Source organism: Parus major, chromosome 3, assembly GCF_001522545.3.
Source record: "Parus major isolate Abel chromosome 3, Parus_major1.1, whole genome shotgun sequence".
In the NCBI taxonomy this organism is placed as follows: domain Eukaryota; kingdom Metazoa; phylum Chordata; class Aves; order Passeriformes; family Paridae; genus Parus; species Parus major.
The window spans coordinates 83,156,166-83,174,413 of record NC_031770.1 but is presented as its reverse complement, the minus strand read 5'-3'; the positions used below and the strand labels follow the sequence as shown (position 1 = coordinate 83,174,413).

General features: G+C 39.0%; 1 protein-coding gene across 1 annotated transcript in view; it reads left to right on the top strand.

Moving 5' to 3' along the window:
- Nucleotides 1-18,248, top strand: part of KCNQ5 (potassium voltage-gated channel subfamily Q member 5) — a gene marked incomplete at its 5' end in the record, with an annotated part of 280,876 nt that overhangs the window by 249,920 nt on the left and 12,708 nt on the right. The window contains 2 exons of the mRNA XM_033512930.1: nucleotides 3,635-3,855; nucleotides 16,064-16,172. Coding sequence (XP_033368821.1) covers nucleotides 3,635-3,855; nucleotides 16,064-16,172 — 330 coding nt within the window. The remainder of the gene's footprint in view (nucleotides 1-3,634; nucleotides 3,856-16,063; nucleotides 16,173-18,248) is intronic.

Genomic DNA, 18,248 nt, shown 5'->3' with positions numbered 1-18,248 from the left:
GAGGAATGATAGGTCCAAAGAGATTACCACTGCCAGGGAAAACTGCCGTAGGAAGAAAAAATGTATGTCAACCAACTGGGCTAAATTATCAGTCATACAAAGTACAAGAAATGATGGACAGACACACATCTAAAGGAATGCAGAGATAATTAAAGACAGCTGTGGATCTCTCAGATCATTGTCATTTAGTTTTGATTTAGGAACTTGTGCAATTTTATTTTCCTGTTTCTTTCTCATGGTTTTTGCCTTTTGGACAAGCATTCAAAGTTTATGAGTACTTATGGGGATGGATTAATATCTAATGGCCATTAAGAGCTTTACATTGATTCAAGGGATTTCCTTTGGATACCATGTAAAAAGAGAGGAGAAAAGGTGAAAGAGAAATTATAATAGGCAAGACGTGCAAAATTTGAAGGATTTTTAGCATGCACAAGCCAATGCTGATACAACCAGCATTAAATCCAAATAAAGGGCCCTAAAGGAGACACTGGCTATTGATTTGAATGCAGAATGTCCAAAGATGCTTGAATGGTGTAAGATTATCTTCACTGTGTAATTTTAACACCATCTCTACCTCTATTGGATCCAGAGCCAGGATTTAGGCTTTATCCTACAAGAAAAGGGACTTTCACTCTGGGTAAAAGCCCGGTCAGGGTACACTCAAAGTACTCTGATTCAGTTTCTCCTTCATGGCCTGTTATTTATCATACATAGAAGAGCCCCAAGACTGAGTGTTCCCAAGCACAAGCTTTCTTCTCCCAACCTTTCTTCTCCACAGTCAGTCACACAATTTATGCCTGTGCTGAGATGGACCCAGTGACTTCAGGAGCATTTCCCACCAGTCTCAAAGTAGGAGCAGGGATCCAAGAAGCAAAGAACTGCTATAACTATTCTCTTTGGGTATGCATCTTAAGATGCAAAAGAGGATTTTCAAACCCTGCTTCCTTCGGGGGCTGTGTTTCTCTTCACAATGTAGCACCCTCTGCATGGACCCTTGGCATGCCAGTACATTGTCATTGCTACAAAGCAGATTTGATTTAATTTTTTAAGTATTAGCTCTGCAGTTTACATTAATATTTTCATTCTCAGCATTGTCCTTTTGAAAAATGTCTATAGTACAGAAAAAATGGCTACTGTGCCTTTCACCATTGCCTTACTTCTTTGATTTGGAGAACTAAAGATATTCAGGTTAAGTAGTCATTGTGTACCATTCAGCTTTTATAAATTAAATAACCATGTCTACCATTCATTTAAAGGCAGACAGTGCTTTCATTAGTACAAATTAATTGACAAAACAACACATGCCATTTTGACTTTGGTTTTATATTTTTGTTTTTCTTTTTGAGTTAATGGGATTATAAAAAAATATATTATCCATATAGATAGTTTTTATGACTATTTTATCCATTTTCCTTTCATTTTTATTAGTGCAGCAGAAAGAGAGCTATCCAGAAACTTTATAACTCTAATATTTGAAAAGAAAAAAAAAAACAAAATATCACTTGACTTCATTTTTCAATAGCAAGTACAATTTGAACCATAAGGGGACTTTAAAAAGAGGGGGACACTTGTAGGAATAATACCTGTAATAAGAAGTCAGTTTTGATTCTCTTCCTCATTTTGTATAATATGGCAATGCAACAAAGTGATTAATAAATATTTTACAGTTTATATTTTCATTGTTGTACAAAGCAAAAGATTCCTGAACTGAAATATAATTCAATCTTGAAATGTAATTTATATTCAAAGTTAAATTTTGGAACTCACTTTTCTTTCAAATATTATGTTCTCGGGGTCTTTTGTATTGCTTATGCCACAGCACTGGGTAACAATTTGCAATGGAAATAGATAACTTTTTCATCACTGTGATGTATTTATTTCAACAATTGCTTATTTGGGCGAGGAAAGAAGGGGTTTGCATTGAGAAATTATAGTAAAGGTATTCTTTCAATTAATCCAACATTCCATATAGAAATACATTTATCTAATAATCTTTCTATTGATGTGGTCATTTTTTAGTATTCTTGAAAATTATTGCATTATAAGCATCCCAGCATGTGTTTTGCCTGCAACAAACTGCATCCTTTCTGCTCGCAGTGATGTTTGCATTCAGACTGAAATGCTATGCTTTGCTCTGCACGGACAAAGATATGTTCTTCTCAACATTTCACATCCACAGAGGTTTATAACTACTTTCCATTTCATATAATCACATATTAACACTGTATTTTCAGAGTGCAGTAGATTAAACATCTAAGAACCACATAGTCCGTATTAGCACTAGTTAATTATCTGCAGGGTTTGTTTCTGTTCAAAACATCTTATGGGCATGCTGAAATTAAATGCAAAGACCTTGAGAGAAATTGTCTTACCTTCAAGAACCAACATATTTTTCAGGTAGACAGTCTTTGCTAAAGTCCCCCCCTGCAAAGCCCATACCAGGGCAGTAGGACTGCAAGTCCCAGTAACACCATACCATGAGCAGACACTGCACTGCCCCCAGCACCTCTCCCCTTGAAAGAACAGGACCACTGATCAAGGTGACCATTCCCTTGCTCAACCAGCTGCCTTTAACCTTGCATAAAACAAAGTTTTCAAACCTTGGTATCGGACTACTTCTCTGTTTCCCCTTTGTGTCTTCTGCTACAGGAAGGGACAAACAAAGGCAAGAATGTTAAATAATGAAAAAGCATAGGCAGATAGTCACAGGATGTTCATCAGATATGTTTGGACAAAGGTAATTTAAGCACTGAGAAACAGAAAGTCTACAAATCCCACATTTAGCTGACTGGAGGGAAGGATTACAAGCACAGCAGGGAAAAAAAAAAAAAAAAAAACAACTTACAATTGGTCAACCATAAGACCACAGGGTCACCATTGATGCAGCAGACACAGTCATGAGCTTGGATGGGTTCTGGTACCTGTCCATACCACCTGCACAGAGTCAGCTCCCAGCTTAATCTTCAGCAATGACTTTAGGGAGCACACAACGTATCATTACATTTCCATTAATCGGTCATCATGCTGTTTCTTGGATATTTTATTAATTTTGGTTTTGTCTTGTCCAAGTTAGTGCTCTAACAAGGAATTCTGGATATGAGTGATCACTAATCATGCGTATGAAATGTTGGAAGTGCCACATCCTGAAAAAGCATGAATATACACTAACTATTTTGGCCTGATTAAAAAGACACCAAACCAGACAATATTACATGGCATGCAGTAACAATAAAATATATTTTGGTTTTGTTTATCTGAAGATATGGTCAGAAATGCACTGGCCTTGGCTGACTAAGATGGAAACAAACCTATTTCAAGTTCAAGGAATAGAAAAAAACATCATAGAGATTAATGCACAATAATTGGGTGAAATTGTTTCTATTTGTTATTTTTAATTGCCTTTAGAAGGTTATTCTGTACTGTATGATAGATTGCCAATGCTAATGCTTCTATCAAAAAACAATTACATCAAATCAGTTCCATTCACAAATGAAATATATTCAATGAAAATAAAAGTGTGTAAGAAACAGATTCATACCAGTGACATTTTTTACACATTTTCAATAATCATACAATAGAAAAAAGAAATGGATTGAAGTAACTATGAAATAAAATATATTCCTCTCTCTCACAGTCAAAAGCTAAGTTTCAAGGAGCGGGTCCGGATGGCCAGCCCACGAGGTCAAAGTATAAAAAACAGACAATCTTCAGTCGGAGATCGCCGGTCACCAAGTGCTGACATTGCCACCGAGGGCAGCCCAACCAAAGTCCAGAAGAGCTGGAGTTTCAATGACAGAACCCGCTTCAGGCCCTCTCTGAGGCTGAAGAGCTCCCAGCCCAAACCCATGGTCGATGGTAGGAGCCTTTCACCCCTTGTTTGCCACTGCACACTGCTCCCAGCTGCTCACACTCCTGCGCATTTGTGAAGTGATTGTACACATTTTAGGAGGGCAGAATGAATTGCTCTTTGGGGCCAGAGACACAAACCAGCTAGTCTGCTTCAAAGAGCCCGATAATGTGATTTTTTTTTTCATAGCAAATCATGTCTGTGGTGCATCAAGAGTAACTAGTGGAAAAAGGGGTCACTATGTAAAGTCACAGTGGACTACGAGCATCCCAGGGACCTGGCTGCTGCAGCTCCTCTGTCATGGCCCCTCTCGCACTACTGAGCTCAGCTGCTGCCTCTTGCTGGTGGTCCACACAGCACAGCCAGCACTGTCTGTGCCTTTGCCAGCTGAGAGCACAGCTTGTGCAGAACTGGCTCCCTCAGGCAGAGGAGTCCCAGCAAGATACGCTACTGGATACTTTGAGTTTTATGGGGTTGTATCTGGCTTTATAAGGCAGGTAGATTAAGCAAACAAAACTAGTGTTACTGCTTTTATGTATTGCTTTCTATAGGGTATTTTGGATGTAGGAAGCACTCCTAAAATGTAAAGAGGTGAGTCTTGGTGAAAATGGCTTGTTCAACCTCCAGCAGGCAGCCTAGCCTTTCCCTCAGGCTGCCTCCTATGCTGATCCATTCCCCAGCTGAAGTCTAATTTGGCATTAAATTAACGAGGCAAGGCTCTTCATCTGATGAAGCTCACCAAAACAAAGTCAGTGACTCCTCTAACCAAGGAGCACCAAATTGGGTGACAGCAGCTCCCTGACAGAACGAGGATGGGACCAGTATACAGATCCCTGTATGGGACAGGTCCAGCACTGAAAGGTGCACTCACATAGCTCTGGGGGTACTGCTGCCCCAGTGGATTTTGTTTTGGGTTTCTTCATTCCCATATTTCCCAATCCATGAATCTTTTGTTCTTTCTTATGGTATCCTCAATGTAAAAAACAAGGGAAACAAACTGGTTGACTTCCACAGAATGCAGTGACCCAGCCTGAATGGGAAAGGTACAACCTCTTTCTACAGTGGCAATCATGCATGCTACATCCAACAATTGTAGTACGACTAATTAGACAGAAGTGCAATGTTGATGTCGCTTCCTTTTTAAGAGCACATATTATCATAAACATGTAGATTGCAAAATACTCATTGAACTGCAATGCCCCATCCCTCAGTGAGGATGTTCTATACAACAGATCTCTTCAGGAAAAGTCTGGGTAAATAAACATTTCCTGGAGGGCAACCAAAACAAACCAGTGGTATTTGCTAAGGTCATTCCAGGCTAGCTCTCCCCCATGGAGATGTCTCAGATGCACAAATTCCAAATTTGTCTGTGGTACAGTGAGCTGCTGTGGTGTATCAGCTACCAGGATGCTATCCAGATTGCTCCACTCCACTGACCACTGCTATCCACTCCTATCTCCATGCTGGGGCACAGGCCCTGGCTTATGTCCCATGGCAGCGGCATCACAGGGGCTGTGTGACCTAGCCTGGGTCTCACGCTGATGTAAGGCTCAGACAAGGCCACAATGGGAACTGAGAAATGTTCTAGGCAGCATAGTGGTTGAAGCTACCATGTCTAAATTTAAACTTCCTACATAATCGCTTATAAAGCACAAGTATCTTCCCCAAACCACATGAGAAGCAATTTTATAGGTTAAAACCCTGTAACTCACACTGTGCCTGGAAGTGACCTAAGAAGAAAGTAATTTTTTGAGCAGATACTCTCTCAGAGTATCAGTGTCTCACTTTTGCCCCAGCTCTGCAGTCTGCACCTCACTGAAGCACCTGTTTCATTTTTCATCAGCCCATTTATCATAGAAGCATTTCCTCAGCATGTCCCCTATTTTGTCCTGTACGTATTTTCATCAGTAACAAGAATGTGCACAAGTAGATCGTGCTGCCTCTGATCGTTTCCCTCTCACGGAAAAGGTGGCATAAACAGCACCTTGGGTATATCTGCAGATAAAAGACAGTAACAACAACAGAGCACTCATTGCTGTGCGTAAACCCTTGAAGATCTTCCCGCTCCTCAGGGTGAGCACAGCCTGTTTCCTGGTCAGTGATTTCCAGCTACTAGTCCACCCTTATGAACTGGGGCCAACAGATACAACCAATTTCTCATCTGTGGCAGAAGGAACAGCTTCCATTGTCTCCAGCCTTTAGGCAAATGCCAAGTTTCCATTCTGGGACCTCATCCAATTACTTCTAGGACCAGTATGATTAGAGAGATGTCCAGTGTCCTCACTGCTGAGAGACAGCTCCCTGCTGCCTTACCCAAACTTTTGCAGGAAAAGTCAGACACTACTAACCTTGATTTCTTTTTCTTTCTTTTCCTTCATAGCTTGATGCTTTCTGCATTTGACAGCTCAGTGAAAAAGATCTCAAGATGATGTATTTAATTTAGAACATCTTGCATTTTTCACTGGGTGAAAAAAACAGTATATGCAGCATATTATTCTTATCTCTTGCTTACCAGATACTCCCATTTCCTCCTCAAGGTATTCCCCAGCCAAATAATTAATTATTTTGGCAGGCCAATCATCAAGCCAAAACTAGAAGCCAAATTTATCTGGGTGAAATCTTGGGCACAAAACAGGACCCTTGAACGGCTGGTCCTTCTGGTAATTCCTACATCTCTGTAGGTTGTTTGGTGGGAGAAGAAATTACATTCCAGAAGATCTTTGGGGCCGTGACAACATAGTGCTGGATACCCAGCTCAGTGTCAAAACTTAGTATCAGTGAAAAAAATAGTTGTACTATGAAATTCCTCTTCCAAAAGAGAAGACAGAAGATATTTCACTGTATGGGATGTGGAGTTGTAAATGCTCTGCATAGGCAGAGGACTGAATTCTGTGTGAAAATAAAGAAAATAGGTAAATATATAAGGAGAGGATTCCAAAAGGAAGGAAAATTGTTAGCATACGAGGATGATTTAAGGCAGATAGATTGTCAACACAGAGACTTTCCAGTGCTGACTAAGTTCTGGTAAGGACATGGATGGAATCTGGGCCAAAACCACCAGAAAGACGCTGCTGGAGAAACTCAACATTAGCAATTAGAAACTGGCCTGTAAAGGGAGGTTTCTAGTCCAGACAGGATCTCATGGGGGCAACTAAAAGGCTAACCTGATTGAAAATGTAGTAGCTCGCCTCTTAGGCTACCCAGCAACAAACACTCTAGCACTCCCCCACTGCATATTAAAATAATAGGAGGAGAATTTCTTGGCAGCAAATAAAACACTTAAGCCAGCCGCAGATATCTCCCAAAAGGATTTTGGCATAGCAGTCTTAGAACAGTATGACCAAAACCATTGCACAAATGGCTTTATTTATTGTTAGTAACAATCCTCTGAAACTGCCCATAAACCATTTATTGCCATTGACAAACTGGGTCTGAAAACAGCAGTAATTAATTCAGTTACATATGTGCATTTGCAAATGGAATCCAAACCTGAGAGAGGTTTGATGGTTAGAGAAGTCTTTGGTGGCCTGAGTGGAGATGTTTTCTAGGGCATTTAACAATGGCTCAGGGGAGTGAAAGTGAATATCAAGACTTACATAATCTGATTTTAAATGTGCAGCCTCTGGTGACATGTGGTTCACAGCTTCCAGAAATCTTATTGAAGAGGGGACCCTGCACAAATTAACAAAGGTGCCAGAATACTGAATTTCCAATCCATGTTACCTGCCTAAAAGGGAATTATTAGGATAAGGCAGATGAAAGGGAACTTTTCACCAATCAAAAATGGTAAATAGTGAAGCTTAACAAAGCACACACTTAAAAAGGATTGTATAGACTTGTGGAAGAGCCTTCCTCAAAGGGGTACTATGTCACATGGGCAAAGGTGTTGTCTGACCTTGGAGGCACTCACGGCCCCCTCTGCACCTGTACATAAAGTGAGCCAGGAGCTACCTCTGGCCCCAAGGCCTCCTCGTGCAGTGTGCCTTTGGTCCCTCTTAACAACAACAGGGAAGCTGCAGCCAAACTTCTGTGGGTAGCGGTGCCCAGAGCATGAGAATACCCACCAGCAGGGCCATGACAGAGTCTGTGCTAGTTATTAAACAGTACAGGTGATAGCATGCCTTGCTTAAGGGACTGTGCCTGCGCCTTGTTGTACGTTGTGTATCCATCCACTGGGATCTACTGCACAAAATCTCTTCTTTACAATGGTGTGCCTGTCCTGTTTTGTTTTCTGCTTGCCTTACTTTCTGAGGAACAGAACCTTTTCTGCTTAAATCATGCTCCAGTCTTGCACCACCACGGCTGAATTAATGAACCAATATTATGTTGTGAGTGCAGTTTTCTGTGAGGGAGAAAAATGCCCTATTACATTTGTTTTCTACCATCCCATGCTTCTAAGCCTCTGAATGAGTTATTGTGCCTTTACTGTAACCTAGAGACATTGTGTGGCTTTTTGAATAAAACATCAAAAGCATTCAGCACTGGAGATATTACAAACATATTTCATTTGATTAATTAAAAAGAACTCTCTAAGGAAATATTTGATTTCTTGCACCATCCCCAAACATTATACACTCACATGACCTCTAGCCTTTCATTCCCCACAGAGTACTTGCACAAAATCCTCAGGGTAGAGTATATTATAAGAGCCATGGAAAGAATGCAATTGTGCATTTCAGCCCCCATGTCCTCAGCTGCTACCGTGTAATTTATGTATTGCAAAAATGACAAGTTGTCCTTTCAGTAGCATAAACAGCTTGACCTTGGATAAGGTTCACTTGATGTGGCAGAAGACCTTAGTTGGGTTGTTTCTACATCTAAGCTTAAATTTGCTGATTCAAAGTGAAGCTGCATGTTGTCAAAGCTTGAATGAAATTTATTAGCAATATATCAATCCGTACTAGACAAGAGATTTATTTTCTTGTTATTGCCTTCCATAGAGCAGATAGAGCTCTCATTTATTACCATTGCCACTGTAATTAACTAGGAAGATCTGGCATTCTGATCTAAGCTCTGAGTCATTTTTGTGTAAATAAGTAGAGGCCACTGGTTTTGAGGCATTACTTTAGTTTATTCCAACCAAAGTCCTGGCCCTACGAGACCACAATTTAGTCTCTTTCTTTATGATACCTCTTGAGGAACTTGCTGTGCACCATTGCTCACTGGACTCAGTGGTCTCAGGTGAATGTTTATTAATCTTAGCTCTGTGAGGAATAGCAGCAGACCATCACACAGAAGTACGATTTGCATGGGTTTCAGATACCCTCATCTGCAGTGAAGACTATACAAATTAGATAAGAACTAGTTTTGAGAGGATGCTCGTAAAACGTCCCAACCACATGTAACCCACTTGCACCAAATCTGAAACATTTGAGGAATAGTTTTATTTTTGTGAAACACTACTAAGGAAATCCTTCATGGCTTTTTAAGATACAGGACTATCTTGTAGACACCTGAATCTAAAACAGCTGTCATCCTCTAACCCTTGCCCCTGTCCATGACAGGGCATGGAACCTCTGAGGACCTTATGGAATATCAGACATATAACAAGTGATGTGTGCTACAAGGTCTTGCAGGGAAACGGTCAATTAAGTGTGACATTTTGCTCATTAATCTACAGCTCCAGATACTATCATACGTATCTGCAATTTATTTTACTTCCTGGATGTGCTATATAAAAAAATAACAGAAACATATATCTAAAAATACGCTAAAGCCATAGATTTAGAGTCACCTTCTTTTACTTTTCTCACATGGCCATCTAAAGTTGCTGGCTAATTTGCTAGTATTTATAATAAGTCTTTTGAACAACATAATTATTGTGTATTTAATGAATTGTTTTTAGAAAGTCTACTGGTCCTCCATATCATCATTCAAAATTAAAAGGATTCCTTTTTAATTAAGTAGTGGAAGCTGTTCCATTAAATATTGACAGTGCAGAAATTTTTGAGAAGTTAAATAATAACTAAAGATAATTGAGAGTTGTTAGAGGGAATGCTAGAATTTTAGACATTTGGAACTTACTTGCAGTATATGATAACTGATCAAAATTAGGTTTCTGACCTTAAAAAAAAAAAAAATTCACTTACAGAGAAGGGAAACTATATCATTATACCCAGAATATGTAAAAAACCTTCCACCAATTCTCTCTTCCATTTTAGCCAAATCAGAGGATTTTCAGAAATGCTTTGACATATATAATGTTGTTAGGGATATTCTTTAAGATACTCTGTTTCACATTGCACTGCAGTTCTCAGTGATGTCCTCTTCTCCTCCTCATCTGGAATGCTTTGTCTGTTTCAGAAGAAAGACAAGGAATGGGCTATTGATATAGGACTACTGAACTCCTCATCGATACAGCCAGCAGAATAGAAGGCAAAGTTTACAAGCTTGTGCAAAAATGCTCCTCCTTACAGGAGGCACCAGTTTCCTTCCTTTACTGAAAATTTCTTTCTAGCATGGAAATGGCTACCATTTCATAAACACTCCCTGTAAACAACATTTTTAGATGTTGTCAATCTTATTCCCTCTTTCTTAATTTTTCCATTTGAACACTGTTGTCTACTAGCAGGGATTTTGGTGTCATTTTATAGATAAGTATCTAATGTGAAGAGAAAATCACAGAAGTACTTGTTCCACCTTCTTTCTTGATTAGAACAAAGTCTTTCCTTTTGTTGGTTTCTTTTTCCAGAGATCAAGGAAATAAATACATAATTCACTCCCTTGGGCTTCCCTTTTCTGGCCTCTGCTATGGGAAACATGTAAACATGGGCTGTAGCCTTTCTCGTTCTGGGGGAGCTTTGGGCTCATTATTAGGTATGATTTTGTTCCATCACAATTAGTGTTGCTTTCTTCAATTGATTTTTCCTATGGAACTTAGTGAGCAATCAAAGTAAAACAAAGTGATATATTGAGTCAGCTTGTTGATGTTTAAAAGCAAAGGCAAATTGGAAAGAAAATCAGTTATAGGGGTAGTGAAGGGATTTTATATTTTGAAGTGTCGAAACAAATAGGAAAATAATGAGAACTTGTGAAGAGGTGAGAAGTTTCATGAAACATATTTAAACAAAGGCACTAGGCTAAGACACATTTCATTCCTATAAAGGGAAATTGCATGAGTCACATGAACATAAACCATCAAGACATTTGTATGTAGAATAATTTTTGGGGGGAGAAAAAGTAATTGGGATTTTGTGAAGCATTCTATCCATTATAGCATCTGTGGAAATATTACAAGATATGTATAGGGTATCTCTATTTTTTAGAGAACATAGGTTAAAATCCCTAACTCACCACAGTAAATGCTCACAGTGAAGAAAGGTACTTCAAAGGGTAAAGCTGCATGAAATGCACCTACCTTGCAGACACCCTAGGCGTTACATAGACTAGCACAACAGAGGCCCTATTTGGTCACATAGGAGGCTGAAAGAATGAATAATGAGAGTATTAAGCTGCTGGCATTGCTTCTTGGGCTAGAGGGTTCATCTGAGCTCAGTAGCCACATGAGACTAAGGCAGTTTGGAGTCTCTTAATAAAGCAGCTGCCTGGACCCCCTGCTGCAGCAGACCTGTGCACTGGCACCTCCCACAGGCACAGTCTGTCCCCCAAAAAAGCTTTGAATTTATGTCCAAATTTATTTTCCCAGAAGTTAGATGCACTGAATTACCCACTCATTTTCTTTCTGACCACTCAAACAGAAAATGAGTACAGAGATGAGGGCATCACATGAGGCTGCTGAATAGGGTGGAGAACAAGTTGTGGAGATGCATTATTAATTGCTTGGACTTCCATTCCCAACTCAAACTCTCAATTTTGATAATGATACTTAAAAACTATGGCTCAAAGTAACTCAGCACCTGTGAAAATTAGGCTACCATCCAATTTTCACCTTCAGTCATACATTTCAATCAAAATCAATCAGGTATTTTTCCAAACCAGTGTGGTTTTAGCCAAGTCAACACAACATGGTGCTGTAACATGAATAAGCATGAGCAACATGCAGGTTATCAACTTCAGGCATCTATTGAGATTTTGACATGTTTATTGGTTTTGCATGGCCTGGTTCTTGGTAGTGGGAGGGCCACAGAGGTGGTTTCTATGACATGATGGGTTGTCAGCCTCAGCAAAATTATTTATATCATCCACATGAAGAACCCTAACTACCTCTTGCACAGTCAGAGTACCATCTAAGTGCTTCTGAAGGCTTCCAAGAAATGAGTCAAAAGGTCTATATTGGGATCACTGTACCAGTCACTATGTCAGAAGCACTTCCATAGGATTGATTATCCATTGTGTTGGCCCACAAACTTATTAATCCTGGATCATTGTTGCTAGCATATTGCTGCTCCCAGAAAACAAAGTAAAAAATCTTTTTGATTCTTTTTAACAGGCAGATAATTACTTGAATGTTATTGACACTGCGAGCAAGAAGCTATGAGAGTGATCAGAGCAGCTTCAATTTCCCCAATGCCAAAGCATGTTATTAAACAACAGAAAACACTTCTAAGAAAGGACATACTATTTACAGATATAATGAATCAAGCCTTGTGAAAAATGTTTGCACAGAGCCATATGAAATGCAGCTACAAACTTGTAAATTTTTTTGTTGGTGACATATAATGTTTTAGAACAGCCTCATTTTTTTTGCCCATTCATTTATAGGGATCAAAAATTACTAAAATTTGCATTAAAAATGCATTAATACTGTGAAAAACAGCAAAATATCAAGACAGTTTTACTGATTTGTGCATGCCTCTTCTATTTCTTGGTAATTGCTGGTTTGCTGTGTGATTGAATCAAAGACTGTTCAGGAAGAAATTAAAAAATGGCAAAGACCAGACAGTAGCCCAAAGTAAATAATGTCAAAGATTATAAGACAATGGCAGATGCATCATCAATTGTGAAATAATCACTTTATTTGTTTAAGATCAAAACACATACTGAATTCTAAATTTGCTGGTATTAAAAAGGGTCTGCATTGTCAAGTAGACTAACAGCCCTTCTTAAAGATACATGCAGGGGTTTGTCTAAATGTGTATTAAAAGACATTTTGGGTATCATTGAGGCCATATTCCTGAGCTGCCCAAGGAACAGACTTGAAAGCCCTGTTTAGCTTGTGGTAGAGGCTCCTGGAGAGAAAGACCAGGAATAACCCTAGGAAAGACTGGCAGTGAAGCCAGGCTCATGCAGAGCAGCTGCTGCCCTCAGTTCCTTGTGGAACCCACTTGGAGCATACACAGCCACCCCACTGGAGAGCAGAAGGTACACACAAAGGGTGGGGGGAAGGATGAAGATGTGAGCAGGACTAGGCATGAGCTGGCACTGGCAGGTCTAGCTGCCCCACTAATGCCTAGGAAGGGCTCTCTCTGGGAACAGATAGCAGCTTGGAGAACATAGCTTAGCCCCATCTGGGAGCTGGCAGAGGTTTGAACAGCTGGAGCTGCTAAAGCAGCCAAACTGACCCCAACTCAGCCCTGACCTCAATGGTGAACTCAAGAGGGACAGAAAGGGTACAAGTACATCTCACCTCGTAACTATGTGGTACACAACATGAGCTTCCACTGGAAAAATTCGTAAGAATGTGAACTTTGATTTCAGTGGTGTTTTAAGCTGGATTTTCTTTCTCCAAATTGCTACTACGCATTTCCCAAACTTTTTCCCAGGTCTGCTCAGTATCCTAAAGAAACATTTATGTTTCCCATAGGAATCAAACAAGGCTACAGTTTTTCACAAGCTTTATTGACCTGTGGTATTGAGTGTCTGCCACAATGAAGAAAATTCATATCAGGGGAATATTAGAAAGAAAAAAGGTGATTTATTATGAGCAGCATTTCTTATTAAAGCTGGCTTAAATTTATAAGAATTGTCCAACATCTGTCTAAAAATTTTGCAGAGTTTTTTTATTCACAAGGGAGCAACATGGAACACTATAATTGTAACACACGGTTCTCAAAAAAGTTCTGCAGGGATATACTTGGGTAAGGAAGCCCTTTTATTAATGACACTGTACTTGGCAAAGGACCCAGGAACCGTATCCGTGAGACAACCATACAGAAACATGTTTGCTTTAAACTTTCAGGTAGGAGTCTCCTGTTTCACTGGGTTTAGATGGCTATAGCTCTTGTGATCTGAGCAGTATTTTTCCTAATTTATACTGGCATAACTGAATAGATTCAAACCTTAGAGAGTCTCTGGAAATACCAGTAACATAAAAAGCTCTATGGTACTTATAAATTAGCTGGGAGATTTCCACACTGGGAGAGGTAACTGGAGAGGCTGATCAGATGTGACACCTGGAAAGTTAGTGCTGTGGAATATTTAGCGTGTCCTGAGATGGTGGTTTAGGTAGTACCTATCAAACTAATTATAAAGTTTATTTTAGCTAGTCACATTTCTGGGCAGGGATCCAAATGTTATTGAGGCAGGATGGGTGGAGAGATGTATATTTTATCAATAAGATAAGCCGAGTCAGGAGTGAAGCTCATGAAAGAGTGCAAGGAAAAAACATTCCTGGCATTGTTGTAGTCATGACTTACAGAAATAGCATGGAAGGAGAGACTTCAAAGTTTTGTATGAAAATTTCACTTTTACAATTTAAAACTTAATTTTTAATAGTTGCATTTGATTGTTTCATGTAGACTTAAATATTGGCTATAAACCGTCTTTCTTTATTAAGTTGATCTGTCAAAGATGAATTCATCTGTTATTAAAAGCTACAGATGTTTCTCATACTGGTTCAGCAACAGTAACAAAAAAATAATGTGTTCCCAAAGGTAATGAACTAGCCAGACTCATTGAAAAAAGAAAAAAAAAAAAAGAAAAAGAAAAAAAAGTGTAAGACTGAACACTAAATCTGTAAAGAAAATAATGCAGCAATACCAGTTCCTGAAGATGCTAAGTAGAAAACTATTTATGCCAAGATGGCATCCCTATTAGATTTAGAAGGTACCATGACATTTTTGGCTCTTTTGACTGACAAATAATATTTTTCTTCTTTAACTTGCAGTCTTCCTGAAAAAGGAATTTGAAAGAATGTCCTGTAATCATTTGTGTCTGACTGTGCTTCAAATCTGTTTATAATTTAAACCCCTGAAATTATTTGCTTGAAGTGTTTCTGAATGATTAAACCTGTTGTTTTAAATAACAGCATGAATGAGGCAGCAACCTAGGACTGGGAAGAAATCTACTCTCTTACTGAGGGCCACTTAATCCCATCTTTTTTCCTCTGTTTCATGTCATTCATTTTACACTCTCTTCCTCATGAAGCAGAGACACTTACGTGATGAAATACACTAACCTTGAGTGAAATTCTTCTGGGCACTTGGATTTTATGAAGTTGAAGAAAGATGATTTGGGAGGAAAAGCACCTCCTCCAAAGAATTTTCCTGTAGTTCACGTGCCTTTGAAACACAGTTGATGTATGTGCATCCATGACCCTGTCCTTCTTGCTCAATTTGCATTCCATTTTAAGCTTGTAAACCACTTGTTCATGCATCAGTACCTGTTTTGTTTATGTATTGAGACATTTTTGAGATTTCTAGATAATTCCCAGATGGCAGTTCTGCAGAGGTGGTGTTTAGGAAATTATAAAGGATCCACTTTTTTCCACGTAAATAGACACAGGAACTTGGCTTAAGCTTCTATGGCAAAGGAAGCCTGAAATACCTACATGACTCTGAGGCTTAAAGGTGGCAATTATTCATTCTTGGTAAAAAAGTATTTTGTATATTTTCACCTGTAATAAAGTGATGGGCCATTCCATAGCCTGCTTATTAAATGAAATGCACCTTCTCCTTTGTCTTCAATGTCAGGTTGATCCATAGTGGTAAAACGGTCATAATACAACTTTTGATTCTGGCATCTTTTGATTCTGCCATTACATCTCATAGTTCACCACTTTCCCACAAAACAGAGAATGTGATAAAAAAACAGGGGACATCAGGAATAAACATGCTGGTATTCAGCTATTAATTAGTTTGAAAAATAATAGGGCATTCTTCCTTCCCAATTTTTACTATTTACTCCGGGACTACCAAGGAATTTTATGACACAAGCATAGGTACACACAAGTGCATCATATAGTTCATAAACTGATGGAGGTTTGTCATGCTTGATACATAGTTCTTCTTTTTCCAGAACCACTGTGCAGGCTGTTAGAAAACACTGAGGAAGAGATTTTTTTAATTGTCTTATTTAGTCTGCTTTTGCCTTTTGCAGCTGACACCAGTCTTGGAACAGATGATGTTTATGATGACAAAGGGTGCCAGTGTGATGTGTCTGTAGAAGATCTCACCCCTGCTCTTAAAACTGTTATTAGAGCTATCAGGTGAGTAGAAAATATTGAATGAATAAACACCTGAGTTTTCTTTACTTAGGATACTAATAAATTGCATGTCTCTTCATAAAATGATAGTTAGTTGAACTTATTACATGGCTATATTTGTTAAATAACTAATGCTAATATATTATACTTCTATTTTAGTTGAAACATTTTATCAGTTCTATTATCAGTTTTTTGATATCTAAAAATGTTACATGATTTGACACAGAAAGGAAGATGGATGCAGTTAACATTATTTTGTTTGGATGCTGTTTTTAATTTTATTTTATGTTATCCAAACTACAATTTCATGTAATTTTACTGAATATGTATCACCTTGCCTGGAAAAGTTACTTCCTTTAAAAGGTTTTATTGCATTGTAGGGTTTTATTGCATTTCCATATTCCTGAGACTTTTCATATGATCTTTATTGCAAATTTCTTCTGGTAAGAACAGAATAATTACATTAATTCAATTGTCCAAAGCCTTGCCTACCACTATCCACTAAACTAAATATAACCCAAATAATTTAAAACAAATAGTCTCCTTTTCCAAGAAAGTAACAAACTGCATTGAAACTTATAAAGTTACCTGAATTGAAAGTTTAAAAGTGTCATTCACTTTCTCGAGACTCCCAAGGCTATTTATCTTCAAGAGTATTTTGGAGCATAAATCCTGACAGTCATGATCCCCACCATAAAGTGTACAGCAACAAGCAAGGGGAGCTCAAGCATTCCCTGTCTGGTGGCAGCAAACCTCAGGTTATCACTGGGGGTCACCCCACTGGCTCTGCATCACAGTCACATCAGTGCCCAGCACCCTTCTTGGGTGCAAGAAGGTAGGCAGACAGACAGACAGCAGCCAAAAGGAATTTCTGCAAAAACCTATGGAAAGACAATGTTTTCCTGGACAGAAACCCTTGCCTGAGTTTTCTCAGCACTGTAGGAAGAAGAAACTCGAGCTTTTTATCGCACAATTTCATGCAGTGATAACATATGGGCTACTTGCATTTCCTTCCCTTTTTCCATTGAGTAAAATGAAGACAGATAGTGGGTAAGGCTGTTTCTAAAACTTTTCTATAGCACAAACAGCTTGATAGATCATTTGCAGACATCTTTTCCTACCATTTTCCAATCTGCCTGGAAATGATCTCACAGGATAATTCAGATACCAGGCCTTTGTCCACAGCCACTGCAACTGGCAACCCAAATGCCATTGCTGAAAACCATCTCTTGCTAGCAATGTTCCAGCAGGTGACAGGAACCCTTTTTCACAGTGGACACCCACCCACAAGGCAAGCCTATTCCCTCAAATGGAAAATGCTCACATTAGGAACACTCAGCATAATCCATTGACTTAGGTGTCAAAGATGCTTCTCTCTGATGCTGCATTTTAAACAGACTGGACAACTCTTGGCTCCAGGTGCACCTTTCCACTTGTCCTGGCAAGGGACAACCATTTCTTCATACTGTCCAAATTCCTTCATTACACATTTTAATACTTAATTCATGGAGCTCATTTTCTAAGGGGCCACTGGATCGTTCAATGCATCATCTGCATTTTTGCTTGGTGGTGTTGGTCATTATCAGTTCAAATGGAAAGTAACCCAATGTGAAGGATATAGCTGGGAAATTTTCTCCACAGTACCATCCACAGAAATGTTCTAATAAGAAGAGCAAAGGTGCAAGATTTGATTGTTTCAATCATGTACTATTTAACTGATGAGAATAAAATTTTTATATTCTCTCCAACATTTGCTCTGCATGACTGGCCTACTAGAAAAACAACTCATGTCACCACTGAGGCTGAGACGAAGAATCTCCACTTGCCATCAATTAGCCATGAATCTCTCCCATCTCCCTGCAAATTTTAGTGTTTTGCAAGATTACAAGTAACACATGGATCTTGCTTCAGAAACTTACCTTTGTTTGACATTTGTAAAGCAGTAATATGCCATGATCTTGAGACTTCTGTATATGCTATACTTTAATCTCTCAAAATCAAGAGACTGATAATTCAGTTCATCAGGTAGCTGATACACCTCTTTCTGATTATTCAGAGTATCTGTTACCAGACTACACT